The sequence below is a fragment of the Rousettus aegyptiacus genome, unplaced genomic scaffold (genome assembly GCF_014176215.1).
Source record: "Rousettus aegyptiacus isolate mRouAeg1 unplaced genomic scaffold, mRouAeg1.p scaffold_m13_p_8, whole genome shotgun sequence".
NCBI classification, from domain to species: domain Eukaryota; kingdom Metazoa; phylum Chordata; class Mammalia; order Chiroptera; family Pteropodidae; genus Rousettus; species Rousettus aegyptiacus.
The window spans coordinates 31,393,799-31,412,217 of record NW_023416311.1 but is presented as its reverse complement, the minus strand read 5'-3'; the positions used below and the strand labels follow the sequence as shown (position 1 = coordinate 31,412,217).

The window sequence follows — 18,419 nt, the reverse complement described above, 5'->3', positions numbered from 1 at the left end:
CATGACACACTTTATATTAATACACTATAAATGTACATCAAGGTATAATTTTATAGATTTAGGTAATCTGATTTAAAAATGTGTTCTTGAGTAAGACATACTTTGAGTTGACTCAAGCTATGTTGTTATGTTTGAATTATTCTAAAAGGCCATGCATGGAAGCAACTGGAAGTTACTAACACTAAATAACTTAAAGCTTCATATATTAAGACATAAATTTTCTTCGTATGCAAATGTTAAGAACATTGGCTTATTTTCAATTTTTAATAATCATGATGCTTGCAAATATTTGAGAATGCTACCTACATATGCATAATCTGTGCACCAGAATATATATTATAAACGTTCTGTGGTAACTAGCTGGAAACTTCTTAAAGTGCTCATTTGAATTAAAAATTTTTTCCAATGTTAGAACAAAGAACTTTCATTTTTCTTAAATTAGTAGTAGTATTAATAACATTTTAGCTTTACTATTTAACAGTATTTAAATTATCTGATGCATTTAACTATTTTTTTTTTTTTCATTTTTGAGGCAACCCAATTTAAACTTCTTTTGGTTTTAAAGAATGAAATACTTCATTATATACCTCCTCTTAATCATATGAATGACTGAAGATATTCACACACATGATGACAAACAAAAATGATTTGTGGCTTTTTAATTTGCATTTTGTCATAATTCTTGTTCTTTTGTTAACTTGTTGCTTTTATTCCCAATAGGTTATTTAATTCTATTACTGTTATGTATTCGGGTTAAAACTCCAGCTATGTTGTTAATGGACTCAAGGCAAGAAAGTCAGTAGTTTTATTATGGACCAGCTGGGTTCCTCAGCCCTGCACAGAAAAATCTAGAATCTTTAGAATAAATCCCTGCTGTATCTTACTTATCCAAAGACTTGCTGCTTTGAGGTGCCTATTTTAGCAAAGCAAGCTCATAAATGAATACTTGCAGTTTGGGATATCTGCTTATGTATCTTTAGTTTAGAACCCATCTTTGAAACCACTTATTCCTCTGTCCATAGAGTCTCTCCTGGTTAGGCACATGGACTTTTGGCTGGACTCCAGTGTGAGCTGCTCTGGGGTGACTGCCTTGCTGAGGTGCCCACTCTAAGGATCCCACGAAGGGAAACTGGGATACCACACGGTCTTGATTTTAAGTCAGACCACACTGAGTGAAAATCTGTGTAGCTACTTTTGCGACTTGATGTTTACAGTAGACAGAAATTTCAGGAAACTTAAAAAACTTAAAAATCAAATTGATGCTTCATACACCTTCCTATTTCTTATGGTTGCTTAAAAAACAGGAATTCTACTTGTGAAATGTTACAGGATCACTCTTTTGCCTTAAGTTCCAGAGAATTGACCAAGAAGACCATGGTATTTGCTAAATAAAGTGGTGAGCTTCATTTCATAAGCAACATAATGAAATTGTTTTACACTGTTTTAACAGTTATCTGAAAAAGTACTATTCTCTATATTCCAAAGAGTGTACCTATACTTTGCTTCTGTTTATAAATCAATAAACCAGGGCATAAGAACTTTTGCAACATTTTTTTTTTCTGTGACGAGACAAAGAAGTAAATTAAATTTATGAAATTATTTTGATTGACTAACTCATCGTTTTGATAATCCTTTAAAATTTGGTCCTTAACCTCTTGATCATTAACGGTTTTGGCACTTTCCCATTTGAGTGTGTATTTGTGGTGTGGCAAAGCATCTGTCTTTGACCTCGCACAATAGTTGGGACTTTTAGAGTGAGTTTCTCTCCTTTGAAATTTATCTTGATTTCCTTCTCAATTCACTAACCTGTCATCGGAAATTTCGTTTGAGAAGACTATAAAGGATAAAATCAGATTAATTTATTTAGCAGATCACTCACAGTAAAATATTTGAAGTACATGTAGGATTACTGAAATCACTGCAGAGAAACAGGGAGCACCCTGCCATTTCTCTGCGGGACCACTGTTCCCCTTTATGCTTGGTTAGGCCAGCATGTAATGTCACAATGTGTTAGATGGTGTGTCTACGAAGTACACTCAATCGGAGCCAGGAAATTAAGCAGCTAAGTAAGTTAGCTGGTTACTCAAGTAGAGAACAGTGTTCTCTTTGATCAATCTCTCCTTAAAAGGAGAATTTCCATAACTATTTTTTATGCAAGGAACAGAGCAGAGTGCCCACTGATTTTATCTTACAAACACTTCTGTCTGTACTTTTCAACAGAATTCACTGTAACTAGGTACTATTTCTACCTTAAATTACTTTGCCTTCTTCATTACATCTATGTGACTGAACAACGCAGATGGACAGTCCTCATTAAGTTAGTCTGAATTTCTTTTATTTGTATGAGGGCAATGGATGAGTAAGCCTTCGACCCTCAATCTAAAGATAATAAGTTACTAATAAAAAAGCCCCTGACCTTGGCAAATGAAGAAGATGATTCTCGACACCATCTTTAGAAACTTAAAATTACATCCAGCAGAAAATTAAAATGATAAAAGCTCTAGTTGAGTTTAGGTACTTAAAATCATATTCGTATTTTGGATGTTTTCAAACATACACCTAGAATAGAATTTAATAGAATGGATCCCCATGCATCGGTCCTAAGTACTGGTCTTTAAGTTCTAGGATTCAAAGGCTACACTGAAATGACAACCTTTATTATTTGTTCATTTTACTCAAAGATACTTTCAGGTGAGAAAAGCAGACACCATGTAACAAGTGAGTGCTCACCGACACACTGATTCCACTGGTAGTGCTGAATATATCCTTGGGGGCAACCACACCTGTAGCCTCCCAGGATGTTCTGGCAGCCATGTTGGCACCTATGGTTTCCATCACATTCATCGACATCTGCAAAAACAAGCCCAGCAAGATCTTTGTGTAACCTCTTTCTACTATTCTTAAATATACTCTAAATGCAACCTGGAGTAATTATGATCAAGGGAACAAACAAACAAGACACACAGAGAAGCTGTGATTTTTCCCAGTCACATGGTTATTAGTCAGTGGTGGTGCAAAGAATGATTCTGAGATAAGACCTCATTCTTATGCTATCCACCAGACCATGCCACGTCAATGCTCCAAAAAACATCTTAATTTCAGCAAATAAACCACAGCAACCCCAAATGCTGTGCATTTTGAATGAATTAACTTACATATGGTCTGATTTATGTGTTAAGTGATATAATTATTCTATAAATATTGCATTACATATTCTAGTAGATTGAAAAGTAGATTGACATGTAATCCTCATTTTCAGGAAGATACAAGCCCTAGAGAGATACCTAAAAAGTATAACTATTTTGCATGCAAAATTTTAAATTATCATTCAAGAGTAATTAGATGCAAATTTTAAGTATTTGAATGTTATTTTTAGACACGATGTGGTATTATTACACATATGGAATAACTTTTTTGTTCATACATGCATAGTCTTTTGGAATGACAACTGAGGCTTTGAAAGCTACCCATAAAGAGTGAAATAAAATTGGCGTGTCTGATGTGTATGTAACAAATTTATATGGATAATTAATAAATGGTATCTTATGTGGACAGTCACAAGTTAAACTCACACGTGGCAAGCAGCTGTATATTCAGAATACTTTCAAAGTCTCAACTTCAGATATAAAATATTAAAATAGAAAATTCTAAAACTGAATCGTTGGCTGCAAATTAGATACACATAAAGTTCTATAATTCTTATAAAGAGTCTATTAAAAACTTTGAATACATTTCTAGAATTAACAATCATGTCTAAGAATATGTAATTAAAGGGTAACTAAAATTAATAAGAACATAAATTACAATATTATATAAAATAGAAAGGTCATTTACATAGTATCTTAATCTCTGGTATGGGCATTTTGTAAAAGATACCAATCCTTGTACATTTGTCTTATATACTAGCACTTGCAATGGAAATGTTAAAGAATCATAGGCAGATTGCTATTTTATTCCCACTTAAACATTCTGTTAGACTTTACAGGAAATACCTACTGCAAGGGAGACTTCAGAGGAAATGCCCATTGTAGAATAGAATTAGTCAGGAGTCTCAGGAAAAAATAACTTGGAAAAAGCCATCAGTTTTCCCAGATGCTTTCAGTACATGTCTCCAATTCTCCAATAGGATAATTGTTTTTTTTTCTTACCCTCAACTTTCATACAATTAGGTACCATGGTACAAAAGTCCAATTTTTTTTTCCTAATATATTCATATACTACTGTAAACAATATAAGGTACATAATTCTTTTTCAGTTCTCTTCTTTTATAGATCAGTAATTTGAAAAATAGTTCAGTTCATTTAAAAGCCAATTCACGCTCACCAAAATTTTGTTTCATCAAACAAAATGATATGTGAAAACTTTTGAACAAAAATCCATTGCTAGGTTCTACTTTGTTAAGTACTTTTTCTTTTGAAATGATCACAATGTTTCATTTAGTGGATTGAAAGCGAAAAGAAAATAGCATGCTATACTAGTGTAAGAATTTCTGAGCACGTAATTCACCTTCACAGTTGAGTCCGGTGGCATCAAGAGAGAATCCTCTCTGGCATTCACAGCTGAAACTTCCAGGGGTGTTTTGACAGATCCCCTTTGCTCCACAAAGAGAGGGCTGAGACCCACATTCATTGTTGTCTAGCAAAGCACGAAGGAAGAGAGAGTCAAGCCTGCTGCTTATTGCCTAACTCAAATTTCACTACACAAAGTAAAGAGTGATATTAAAACTGAAGTTTCATGATGTGAAAACAGCATTTTAGGATTCACTGTCATATTAAAGGCAAAAGTGGTCAGAAAAAGTATATTTCAAGAGATTCATAATTAGAGCATAATTTGGGTCAATTTAGGACATAGTTTTCCATAACAGATGGGCAGTCCTTTAACATAGGTGTCTTCTAACATAAAAACCCCAGCATGTTCCTAGCATGTTCAAAATTACAGTGAACCTTAAATCATAGTTTATCTGAACACACATAGTTATATTTAGAATGTGATATAAAGGCACCACTTGGAATATGCCTATAGTCCAGTGTGTGCACTGGACTATATAGGCTTTTTTTTTTTTCTTTTGGATATTGTTCCTGTGGAAAAAAAAAATCCATGTTATTCGCAACATTTTTAGATCGTTATTTTGAGGGATTAGTGCTAAATATAAATATTGAGATATTATTCTATCGTTTCAAGTACAATCTTTATACATCTATCAAAAGTTTGTAAAATTTCCCATTTGTAGTTTTCTCTTACCAATACAAGCTGTGTGATGCTGTGTGAAACCAGGTGGACATTTACAAGTAAAGCCTCCCAGCGTGTTGACACAGAGAAACTGGCAATTGTGCTGTTTGGTCTGACATTCATCGAGGTCTGAAATGAAAGAGAAGTCTCGGAAAATCAGAGCAATGTTATCTGACTATCTTTTCTCATGAAGCCACAGGAGGTGTGTATGTTCTATCATGAGTATTTTGTCTAAATTTTTGCTTGAAGCTTTATAGACTTCACTATGCATGTGGCAAACAGTTTCTTTTCACATACGGGAGCAGCATAAGTATTATGGGCTACTATGATAGGATGGCAAAGGTGTCAAAATACAAAGTTTTCTTAAAATAAGAAACTGAATAGATGAATCACATTGGTTTCCATCATTATTTTCTAAGTTCATACCGAAAGGTTATAATTTTTGTATTTAATGCACAGTTTAGTACATGGCTGGTCACTTATTCCTATTAAAAGACAGGCTAAATAAAAATAAAACAATCCGAAAACTGACAAAGGTCTTAACACAAACATTGAGTGAGGTTCTCAGGCTCCAAATGAAAACACCATCATAAATATCTGAGAAAGCAAAAATAAAGCATCTGTAATTCCAATGGAAGATTCAAAGCGTGATTTTGGTTAGATTGACACTTAAGACAGGAAAATATATTTAAATAAATTTACAAAGCAATATAAGATGTAGACTAACTCATTTTAAAGCTTAAAAACACACATACTTTAGTTGTATTCATTTATAAACAATACACACAATTAAAGGACTCATAATGGTTCACTAAAAAGAAACAGGAGAATACCACTGCTTGCTATGTTATTTATTTTTTGATATTCCTTAGAAATAAAACTTCGTTTTCTTAAAAATAATCTGTATTTCAAAAATTTAATTAGATAAGCATTTCCTCGGTCCATTAATTTCATACTGACGAAGTTTTACATAAAATTGAATATATGAGTATAGTATTGGAGCTATTTAAATTATCTAATTTAGTTTGACAATTATTTTTGATACTATCTAGGCAAAAAATTAAAATTTACCAATTCATTTTCAGTTTTTGGCAGTTTTCTTCAATAAAGGAAAAAAAATCTCAGTTTAGTTATTTGTCTCAATCTTTTCCCTCACCAAAATTTTTTGTTTTTATTTTTATTTTATTTTATTTTATTTATTTTTTAGGTAAGACAACCCTTGGTTGAACTCACAGATTGCAAGGACCTTGTCAGCTTGCAATCCCTTACTTTTATTTTTGATGCCTACAGCACCTGGTCTTCCTAGGTGGTCTCCCATCCAAGTACTAACCAACCAGGCCCGAACCTGCTTAGCTTCCGAGATCAGATGGGATCAGGCTTGTTTGGGGTTGCATGGCCATAGACAACTTTATTTATTTTTACATTTGTGCAATATGCTGTAAGAAGCACACCACTAACTTGGGTTTTAATTCTCCCCGCCTGCTATACCAGATTCCTTGCTGCTCACCTTTGCATGTCTTCCCATCCTCCTGCAGGACATATCCCCGAGGACATGAGCACTGGTAACTCCCCTCCGTGTTCTTGCAGATAAAGTTGCACGGTTTGGGGGACTGGGAGCATTCATCAAGATCTAAGCAAAAGTGATGTGAAGATTAAATTCTTGGTTAAAGAAACAACCAGCCTCTTTCCTCCATGCATAGTCTCACTTCGTTCTTTGAGCTTCTCCTCTTTAACTTAAAATGGAAAACAGCCAGAGAGAAATAATGCACAGAACTGCTTTTACTCAAGTGATCTACTGGTTTACTTTATAGATCAATCTACAGATCTTGGATAAATATTATAATGTCTTGACAGCTGTCTGGGCTCAAAAAATGCCAGTATTTCTTTCGATTAAGTGCTTCATAATTTGAGAACCATAAACTTAAAAGTAGGAGTTTATTTTGACACGTGGATGGTAGGAGAAGTTCTCTTAAACCTTCTAGGCTGACACTCCCCTAGGCATCTTGTGGGGTCACAGACCATGCCAGAATCTTCCATTTGCGCCTCCAAGTCCATTCGTCACTCTGATCCACCCTGCTTAAGTGACCAGGAGGCTGTTTCTCTTGCCCTGTTTTCTGGCTGCTCCTTATCGCCTCGATTCCCTCCCTGAAATATGGGCTCGGGCTGACTGAGTCATTGGGTCAGAGGTCACAGCTCCCCTCAAGGCGGCCCTCTGTGCACACCTTTCTTTTTCCAGGTTCCAATAACCCCTTCCTCTTTTTTTATGGCCCAGGAGTGATACAGCCCCAGCACACAGCACCATCCCTTGTGGTTTCTGCACACTCAGCCCACACCTTTACAGATATAGTGCCCTTGTTAAATCCTCCTTAAACTGTCCTCATTTGAATACGCTGCCTTTTTCTCTGCTGGGACTCTGAGAGCAAATAATCTCCATCTTCTCTGTAAAACATTTTGATGTCCGCAGAATGCCGAAAGCTCATGATTAATCGCCTATTCTCTATTACTTTCATGCCCAATCAAGTGTTTTTTCTTAATCTTTTCATGCCAGGTGTACCTTTTATTGAAATAGGTACTTTAATAGAATAACACAGAAGTTGATGAAATGTGAAAGAGAACAGATTTTTCTTCAGTGAAAACTAAGTTGAATGCTTTGGAAAGACTCAATAAAGGCAGATCACCCCGTGCCCCCAAATTGTCATGGAATACTGTGGGTAAGACGATATAAAAATTAAATAAGGAAAAGAGATTTTAAAAACGTAGAAGACTTCTGTACAGAAATTGTTTTGCAACTGGAAATTTTGGATGAGGCTTAATTGGTATATTTTATGCAAAAAACATGAATGAGGAACATGCACAAAGCATTCTCTCTCTATATGCAAACACATTCATTCACAAACAAAAGCCCCTTTCTTCCATCAAAAAATGACAAATGTCATTTAGACTTCTTAAAATATAAAATGTTGAAAGTATGTTTTTAATAATTTTTATGTTTCCCTGATTGAACAGACTTTTTCATAACTTTTTGATAACTATTACGGGACCAGGCACTGGACAACTACTGTAATATTAAGAACCACATTATTTAAAGGAATAGCATCATTTTAATAAAATGTACATTCCACAGCTCCTTAATAAAGATACTCCACTGACGGTAAGCGACTTGTAGGAAACGGTAGCTGACAACCACCCCCAGATGCAGAGATGCCTTGCCTTACCCACACAGGACGTTCCGCTGATGTCTGTGGTGTAGCCAACCTTGCAGAAGCACCGGAACGAGCCCATGGTATTGATGCACTGGCCATTCGTGCAGAGGTTGGGCATGACCTTACATTCATCAATATCTGAGATGAAACGAAAAACAAACCAAAACCAAAAGCTAATACGTATGTAAGGATAAAGCTAGTTAGAAACTAAGAGAAATTACGGAATCGACATGAGATAGCTAACAACCAACTTTCATAATATTGGTGAGTACCTTTTCACATTCAGGAGAATGGCAACACGGAAGGGATAGGAAAATAATCTGAAGCAATGGGAAGAGATAAACAAAGGCCGTTCAAAAGCCCTGTTCGAGTTAACTCATTTTGCAATCTAAATGTGAATTATTTTGGAGGCACTCTAGAAAGCTATCTTTTAGAAGTTCAACTAATTTAGAATTTGTGATAATCTTTCATGGATTGGCCTCAAATCTTCACTTGTGTTACACTCTGAAGAAAGGGTTTTATTAGCAAATAATCACACAGATTTGAGGATCTGTATAGTAATAGAGGAAACCTATATTTTTCAGGACATAAGTACGTTGTACAAAAAAAATTGGGAAATGCTAATCAATTATGAGACTTGCCGGTTTGTAAATATGTTGCACATAGAATGAATTCTGGCGCACACTCAAATAAATAAGCAACATTTATTTAACTAAGTATCATTTTGGGGTTATAAGCGTGGCTTTTGGGGTCAGACAGATATGTTCCATTCCTGGGTCCATGCCTTAAAAGGGGTGTCATCTTGGGAAAATAACTTGTTACCTTAGCTTTGTGCTTTAGTTTCCTCATCTGTTAAAAAGGGAATAATAAATTCTACCTCTTGGGTTTTAGGTGAAGATTACATCTTTTAAAGTCTCTAGAGCATTAGTGAAAAGCATATACAAACAAATATTTTAACTACTATTATTACTTTATCAATTTTTCCACTTTTCCTTCAAATTGATCTGAGTTAATAAAGTTCACTGCATTGACAATATGCATGAATATCTTCAACTCCTTACCTCTTCCATCAGTGGTATATCCTGGGCCATGAGGACATATCTTTTTGTACTGGGCAGTTCCAGGAAGTGGGCAAAGCTCACACTGGTGACCCCATCCTCGTCCCCCATCGCAGCAGCATTCTGACTTTGTGACAAGGTTACGGCTGCTGGATGCCATTTGACACATTGTCTGCAACACCTCTGCAAAGCAGAGTCCCTGTCGATTGTCTGAAATGACAACATGGTCAATAAGCATGTGGAACTGACACTTCAGTATCTTGATCTTCAAATTAAACATGACAATAAATACTCTCCTTCTTAGCAATAATTTTTTATAAATAAATATTGTTTTATATGAACAGTCACACTGTTTAAGACAGGTTAACAATTTTATTGGAGGTTAAGTTTATAGTATTTTTTTTTTTCACTATAGACACAGTGACTCTAACCTCTTATATTTTCTACATCTAAAAGATTGTTCAAACATTTGGACTAAGTAGATTTATTTTTTTTTAGTACAAATAAAGGGATTTCTCTGATGTAGATAGGTAAAGAAATCTTTAATATGGTTTTATCTTTCTATGTTGGTTATCTTTTCTATTTCCGAAAAGGCCAGTGGTTAGTGAAGGTCTAGATTGAAGATAACAAAAAACAAGGATTTGAAGCAGATGACATCATCCTGAGAAAAATATAGAGTTGAAACATGCTGTTTTTACACCAAATCAAATGATGAATGCTCTTATTTCTGTTTGCTTTAAGTTTTATTACTCCATATTTTTTGTACCTCATCGTAATTAACTAAAATGGTTTACAATGTATGCATTATAACACAATGTCTGAGATTTTCCACAAGAAAATATTTTCTAAAACATTTTTCTGTACCATAAAATAAAAATTAACCATTGCATTTTTGAAATATGGCATTTACTTTAATATCATTAATACGGCAGAGCTTACCTCACATCGCAAATATTTTCTTTTGGAATTAAATCATCCCCTGATGTAAGTTTGACTAAGGTCACATTTTCCATAGAGTTTAATTAATCTTAATTTTTGGAAGACTATTTAAGGCGGTTATTTACATTACACATAGATGTGCATACAACGCACACACGTACAAACGTCATTTTAATAGATGTGTATCTTTAGAAAGAGGTATGTGGATTACTCAGATTGAGGGATTTGTTTAGCAGACAAGGATATATATAGAGAGCTCTTCTGTGATTACATCATAAAACAGATGTTTTATTTACCAAGTAAAATATACTCATAGATCAACTTACCGAGGCATTCAGTGCCTGAGGAACTTGACTGAAACCCTTCATTACACTCGCACCTATAGCTCCCAATAGTGTTCACACAACGCCCATTTTCACAGATTCCTGGCTTGGTCCTGCATTCATTTTCATCTTTAAAAAATAAATAATGTGAATAATGACTCAGATAGTAAAATTATAATTTAAAATTATCTTCAAATGGGTTATATCTTATTTAAAACTTCTTTACCAAAATACTGATATGAGATAAAAACTAGCCCTGTATGAATACTAATTTATTCTCAACTATACATCATTCTTCTATGTGGGCTCTTTCTTAACAGCATGTTTTCAACCCCCCACCTTTCAGGGGAGAGACAATGTTTGATGGAGAATTGGAAAATTGGCCTTCAAAAGGGATAGACTTGACTCGAGACACCAGACAAGGAGGGAAACACTTTGGGGAAGAGCATGCCAGTTTTTGTGATGTGATAGAAAAAAAGGCTGGGGCACAGAGATGGTGTTAAGGAAGAGTGTTGAGCAGGGTAAAAGAGCATAGTTGTTTTATTAAAATTCTCTGTGTCCTTATTTATTGTGTTTATTTCGTATTTTGTAAGTTTTATTTGAGGTTTTTTTTTTTTTTTTTGAAGCTATGTTGTTAGGAGCATAAGAGAGCTCATGACAATGAAATCTTTTTTGATAAATTGTTTTCATCTTTACAGTTTTTAATCATCTGAATCCTCAATTTATTGACAATTATTTTGCATGTGCTATCATCATTTGCCTTGAATAGCTTATTTTCAACCTCTCTCACATTTTGATTTGGTATATTTCTTGTAAAAAGCACAAACCTGAATTAAAAAAAAAATTTCGATTTCAATTTCAATTTTTAAATTTATCAGTTAACTAACAATTTCAGCTATTTATATCTATTACGGTTACTGATTTTTGGAGTCTTACCTACCATTTTATAATGTTATATATTTACCATGCTATTGCCTACTTCTCTTAATATTTCTTAAACCAGTTGTTTCCTATGCCCCTTTCTCATGTTTGGAAGTTATCTTTCTATTCTTCCAGTGGTAACCATGAAACAATCTCAATACATACTTAATTTAATCCAATCCCTCAGCTATCTTTATTTTAATTTGTATTTTAGTTGCTTGTATTATTTTTTTTTCAAGAAGGGCTTTCATTGGATATACTGCCTGAGCTCCTCCATGTTTGATAATATATAATATAGCTTTTATATTTGAAAGATAACTATATGTCTCAAAATCTTAGACTACTTTTGCTTTACTTCCATTGGCATTGAGAATTACTTAGAGAACTTGAAAAAGAAGTAGCCCGGTTTTTTCCACCTTGTAGGTAATTTCTTTTTCTGTGTGGTTGCCTACAGTCAACCAAATTCATCCCCCCCACTCCCCACATTTTCTGCTGTTGAAATTTATAGACTCACTAAGGTGTATCTTGGTGCAATGTCATGCCACCTAAGAAATTTTGACTTCCAGCATTCTATGCTTCGACAATTTCTGGATCGCATCAGGACTGCCAATGACTGACCGTATCTTGTCTATGCTCACTTCCTTCTACCTACTCTCTGCCTAGTCCAGTGCAGCAGGACAGAGTAGAGAAAAACACATAAACAATGCAGGTGTCACTTTAACTCAACTCAAGTCCCAAATAGGTACTAATACTCCCTTGACAATACCACTTTTCTTCCTACTATGTCCATACCCCATTTCCTAAAATGACTACTACATGTTAAAACCCCACCATCTCTCCACTAAGGACCACCTGTCTCATGCTCTCACATTCAACCTTTTGTCCTTTTTTGACAGCTGAAGTAGCTCAGGTTTTTCTCAAAGGCAAAGTCCTCACACTTGTACTCTGGATTGCCCTTCAGACTTCACAATTCTCCTTTTTGAATGACTCATTCTTTCAGCATACATTTTTCTAGCAACTTCCATTTAAAAAAAATAATCTCTCTCAATAACATATTATTTCTCCAGCTACTGCTCCATTTTTGTTCCTTTTAGGGCAAAATTCATTTTTGTTTTCTGTTCAGTGCTCTGACTCCCATTTTATTTTATTTTATTCCAGCTTTACTGAGGTATAATTGACAAATGAAATTGTAAGGTATTTCAAGTGTACAACATAACAATCTGATATACATAAACTTTGTAAAAGGATTCCTCCCATTGAGTAAATCAACTTCTCCATCAACTCATATACTTGCTTTTTTTGTGTGAGAATATTTAAGTTCTACTCTTAGCAAATTTTGAATACAGAATACAGTGTTATCAACTATAATCACCATGTTATACATTAGATCCTCGGACCTTATTAACTTTTTAACTGCAAGTCTGTACCCTTTTACCAAACTGTCCTTATTTTTCCCACCTCTGACCCCAGGCAATCCATTCCTGTGAGTTGAATTTTTGTTTTTTTAAGATTCCACATATAAGTGGTACTGTGCAGAATTTGTCTTTTCCTGGCTTATTTCAGTTAGCATAATGCCCTTTAGGTTCATATAAAATTTCCTTATATATACATATATACAATGTGACACACACACACACACACACATATACACATATATATCTGTGTGTGTGTGTTGTGTGTATCACATTTTTAAAAATCCCTTCATCCACAGATGGTCACTTAGAATGTTTCCATACCTTGACCATTGTGATAATGCTACAAGGAACATGGAAGTACAATTATCTTTTTGAGATTATGGCTTTGTTTCTTTTGAATAAGTACTCAGAAGTGAAATTGCTAGATAATATGGTAATTCTATTTTCAATTTCTGGGGAACCTCCACACTCCACTCACAGTGGCTGCACTAATTTACACTCCCACCGACAGTGCACAAGGGTTCCTTTTCTCCACATCTTCAGCACTTGTCTCTTGTCTTTTTGATCATAGTCACATCCTAACAGGTGTGAGGTGGTATCTCATTTTTTTCCTCATTTATCAGGCAACTAGTGATATTGAGCACTCTTTCATATACCTGTTGACTATTTCTATGTTTTCTTTGGAAAAATGTCTATTCAGGTCCTTTGTCCATTTTAAAATCAGATTATTATTATTAGCTATTGGGTTTTATTTGTATATTTTGGATATTAACCCCTTATCAGTTACATGTTTTGGAAATAGTCTCTCTCATTCCATAAGTTGTCTTTTCATTTTGTTGATGATTTCCTTTTCTGAGCAGAAGCTTTTTAGTTTGACATAGTTCCACTGCCAAGGAACCTATCCTCCACGTTTTATTTCAGGAGTTTTATGGTTTCAGGTCTTTCTTTCTAGTATTTAATTCATTCTGAGTTAATTTTTATATAAGATGTAAGATAGAAGTCCACTTTCATTCTTTCACATGTGGCTGTCTGTTTCCCCAGTACTATTTATTAAAAAGACTCTGTTGTATATTCTTGGCTCATTTGCCAAAAATGAATCCATATATGCATGGGTTTATTTCTGGGCTCTCTATATTGTTCTATTGCTCTATGTGTCTGCTTTTATGTCAATACCATAATATTTTGAATACTATTAGCAATAACATTGATTGAAATCAGGAAGCATTGACTCCAGCTTTGTTCTTTTTCCTCAACATTCAAGGCTATTCAAGGTGTTTTGTGGGTTCATACAAATTTCTTGAAAGTGTGATCTGTGGTTGTCATTTCTACTTCCTCACCTCTGATTCTTTTTGTAACCCATGTCCTCTACCCCTACATGGAAACTATTCCCGAAGAGGTCACCAAATCTAATTACTACTTCTCTACATCTTATTCTGTATTTCATCAGCATCATAAACAAGCATCTGCTCCCAAGGTGTTTGAATAGTCCATTTTTTTTAACTCTTATGACTGATTCCACAATGACCTGGAGGACTTCTTATCCTGATGGCTACTCATATTAGTCTCCTAAATATATTTAATCACTCTATTGGAGTGCCCAGATCTCAGTCTCTCAGTTACTGCTTCTTCCACTCTCCATATTCTTCCATTCTCTCTGTCTGTGTTCTCATTCAATCTTATGATTTTTTAAACACTACCTACTTGCCAGCAATTTGGCTCATCAATATCTCTGCCTATTTGATGATACCACTTGGAAAGCTAATACATATCTGACACTTAACATGGTCCCAATAGAACTTCTCTTTTGCTGTGCCCCCAATCACACCTGTTTCTTCCAGTTGGTCTTCTCCTTATCGCTTAATAGTAGCTTCATCCAATCAATTACTGCATGAAAAAATCCCAGGACTCATCTTGTATAATTCTTTATCCACCATATCCAATCAATACATTAGCCAGTTCTGTTATTTCTAAAATATATTCTAAATCCGTCCATTTCACCACATTCTTACACTGCTATGGCTTTTATCTGAGCCTCCTCTGTCCTTCATCTGATGATTAAAATAGCCACCTAAATGAGTCCTGCTTCTGTGCTCTTACACCCTTACAATGCATTATCTGTAAGACAGCCTGAGGCCTTTTAAAATGTAAATTAGACAATAATAACAACTAACACTTAATTGAAATTTTGCTATATATGTCAAGCACTGTTCTAAGGGTTTTATACGAATTCACTATTCTAATCTTCCCAATGATCTTATGAGGTAAGTGATCTCATTATTCCAATTTGTTTTCAGATGAGGAATTTGAGGCACATGGGGAAACCAACTTGCCCTAGGTCACAGAGCTAGTAGATATGAAACTACATTTCTCGTATTCACCATCCATTTTCTTGGCCCACGCTCTCAATCTGTCTGCTGTAATGCTCTTAACATAAAACTAAACTCTTTACCATGGCCTGCAATCCCCTTGCTTACCTCTGGACTTTACCTCACACCACTATCCTGGCACAAACTCCAGCTATACCACTTTTATTCCTGCCTTAGGAATCTTTATTCTTGCTTATTTCCTTATTTTTCCTTTCTAGGTACCAGATCAAATGCTACATCATCAGAGAAGTCCTCCTTGAAAAATGTATTCTAAAGTAGCTCCCACTCAATCACTAAATATTATTTTCCTAAAAAAGGTTTACCATTGTATGAAATTATCGTTTTTTTTTGTTTGATGTTTGTTTTTCTCTGACTAGAGCATAAACTACTTGAGAGAAAAGTAGGGGCAGGGAGGAGGGAAAAACTTGTTCTTCCAATTTATTATGCTATCCCCAGAATTACAAACTTAGCAGATATTCTATAAGTTAATGGAAAAAAAAAAAAACAGTGACAGGTTTTGCAAGAGTTTTCCGTGGAGCAGTGTATCTTCTGATGTGCATATTTAAATATTTCCTACAAGAATTTCTTCCACAAATACTCAAATATATTTAAATATTTTTGTTTTATGGTTTTTTTTCAGAGAATTCATTTATGCACATATTGAATTTCTTTGTCTTCTACTCCTATCACCTTATTAGTCATTTCTATAACCACATTACTGATTGTTTTCATTTCTTTCTATTTTTATTACTTCTATGACTTTAATTTCTGTGGTAATTATATTTCTTTCCTAATCTCTGCTAGATCATTATGTCTTGATCTTGTTTTATCTTCTTTTACAATCTATCGATTTGAATTTTTATCTTTCTAAACTCTTTTTCTTTTATTTCCTGAGGTGTTTTAATTTACATCTTTATTTTCCATTCTTCCTTTTCCCCCCAGCATAAATACATTTGTTGCAGTCTTGTGTAATTATTCATCTTTGAACAATTTTTTCCAATTCAGCTATTTGCTGTAAAATAGTGCAACAGATCAGCAGTGTTGAACTGGGAATAATCAACAGTTTCGATTCAGGTTTGTTCTCTCGCCAAATCTGTTATGCTCCCTGCTCTTGGGGCATTTACACTAAAACTTTTAGGTAATTTCAGGGATCAGTGTGGCTCTGAGTATATATAGTCCTTTAAGTTTCAGCATGTCACTAGGATTTCTCTTTCACTTCTACATCTCTTGACACTGCAGTACAGAACTGGGCTTCTACGAAAACATTCCACACTTCTTTCATTCACCTATGTCCCTTATCTTCTCATTGAAGATTGTTGGATGAACTTTCTAAATCGGGGCAGTTACTTTTACAGATATCTGTATTCTGCCAAAGTCTAAAGCAAAATATGCCACTGAACACTTGTGGTTTTTTTTTTTTTGAAATTTTATTTTTTTTCAAGAATACTTTTCAGAGTCTGCAGTTGTGACCACTTCTTCACTTAAACTGAGACAGTACTCTCCCTCCCCTGGCATATTTCTAAAATCTTCAGAGGACGGGAGTAAAGTAACACATTTTTATTCCATTATATTTAAAACGAAGCCTTCTTTCCCATCAGTTACATTTAAATAATGTTAATGAATCCCTCAAAGTATTTTGTTGGCATTTACATTAAAATTTAATGATCTTGGTAAAATTTTTCTAATTATTAGATTTTTTCTATTCATTATTTTTTATTTAAAAAAAGTAGTTACTGGGGCATAATATATTGTGTGGTCAAATTTCCATCTCTGATTAAGTTTACAGTTTTCTTTAGAGGTTTCAGATTTCCTGAATAACTTTAATTGTTTACCTTATAATATTTTTAGTTCCTTTGCATTTGATATTTTTTGGAAGTAATTTTGTTGGATTTCAATCTCATTATACTCACCATTCTTTTTTGTGTGTGGCTTTATCTTTCATTCTGACATTTGTAAAAACTTTTTAATATTTTGGCTGTTTACTGCGAAATTTCTAATTATAAAAACATGTCTGAATAAATGAAATTTCTCTACAAAGAGTTTTCTGATGATCAAAAACAGTTTTGTAGATGTTTCGGTTATCAGCATGGTTACATGAAAAGCTTGAGGATCAGAAAAAATTTAGAACTTGGATGTTTTGTAGCATCTTTTAATAATGAAAAAATTACAAATGTATAATGCTGCTCTGGGAGCTAGAGCAGATATCTTCCCCGACCCCCCCCCCCCCCGGTCCAAATCATATACTTTATTTACTGTATAGGTGAGGAAACTGAGGCACAGAGAATTAAGTCACTTTTAAGTCACTTGGCTCATTTATGACACATCCAGGATCAGAAGAAACCTGGATTCTTGATCACCATGGCTATCCTCTCTTTCCAGGAAAACACACATATAAACGTAATAACGGTGTAATGTAAAATTCAGCTCATAAGAGAAATAAGAAATTTCCATGAATAAAAAATAAACATATTTCTAAGTCTTTTAGCTCAATGAAATTCAAACACACATACAAACTCAAATCAAAAAAAGAGAGAAACAAATGAAAATAAACTTCGCATACAATAAGAAAACAGGATGGTACACGATGCCTTCCATACATGTTAGCATTTGCCCTGTGCTAAATTTTGAGGAACATATATTATTCTAGGAGTCTAGATTTATCTTCTGGGTTTTCAGATTTTGGAAGAACAGCATTTTTTAAAAAAGCGCTGCACGACTAAACCTCTGGTGTAATCTATTTTTAACTTTATTAAGTAGTATATTTAAATGAAATATCTAATATAAAAGAAACTATGAAATCCAGTCATAATGTGATAGGTTGTTGCATACATTTAAAAATTAATTTTATATTACATGTGTAATTCAGAAATTTCCTCCCTTGTAAAAAATTAAAACTGACAGATAAAGTTAAATCCATTTCAGATCAGCAACCTCTAATATCAGAATCTTCCCTGTTTAGAAAATA

The 18,419-nt window shown here is 34.2% G+C and overlaps 1 protein-coding gene and 1 pseudogene across 1 annotated transcript in view; both read right to left on the bottom strand.

The window, feature by feature from the left end:
• The window catches only part of FBN2 (fibrillin 2), a 241,980-nt gene that overhangs the window by 7,822 nt on the left and 215,739 nt on the right, over positions 1–18,419 (bottom strand). Inside the window, exons 56-62 of the mRNA XM_016159020.2 lie at positions 10,756–10,881; positions 9,494–9,700; positions 8,445–8,570; positions 6,737–6,859; positions 5,242–5,358; positions 4,507–4,635; positions 2,731–2,850 (exon numbers count right to left, since the gene is read on the bottom strand). Of these exons, the coding sequence (XP_016014506.1) occupies positions 2,731–2,850; positions 4,507–4,635; positions 5,242–5,358; positions 6,737–6,859; positions 8,445–8,570; positions 9,494–9,700; positions 10,756–10,881 (948 nt within the window). The remainder of the gene's footprint in view (positions 1–2,730; positions 2,851–4,506; positions 4,636–5,241; positions 5,359–6,736; positions 6,860–8,444; positions 8,571–9,493; positions 9,701–10,755; positions 10,882–18,419) is intronic.
• On the bottom strand, positions 6,511–6,633 carry LOC118607625 (annotated as a pseudogene).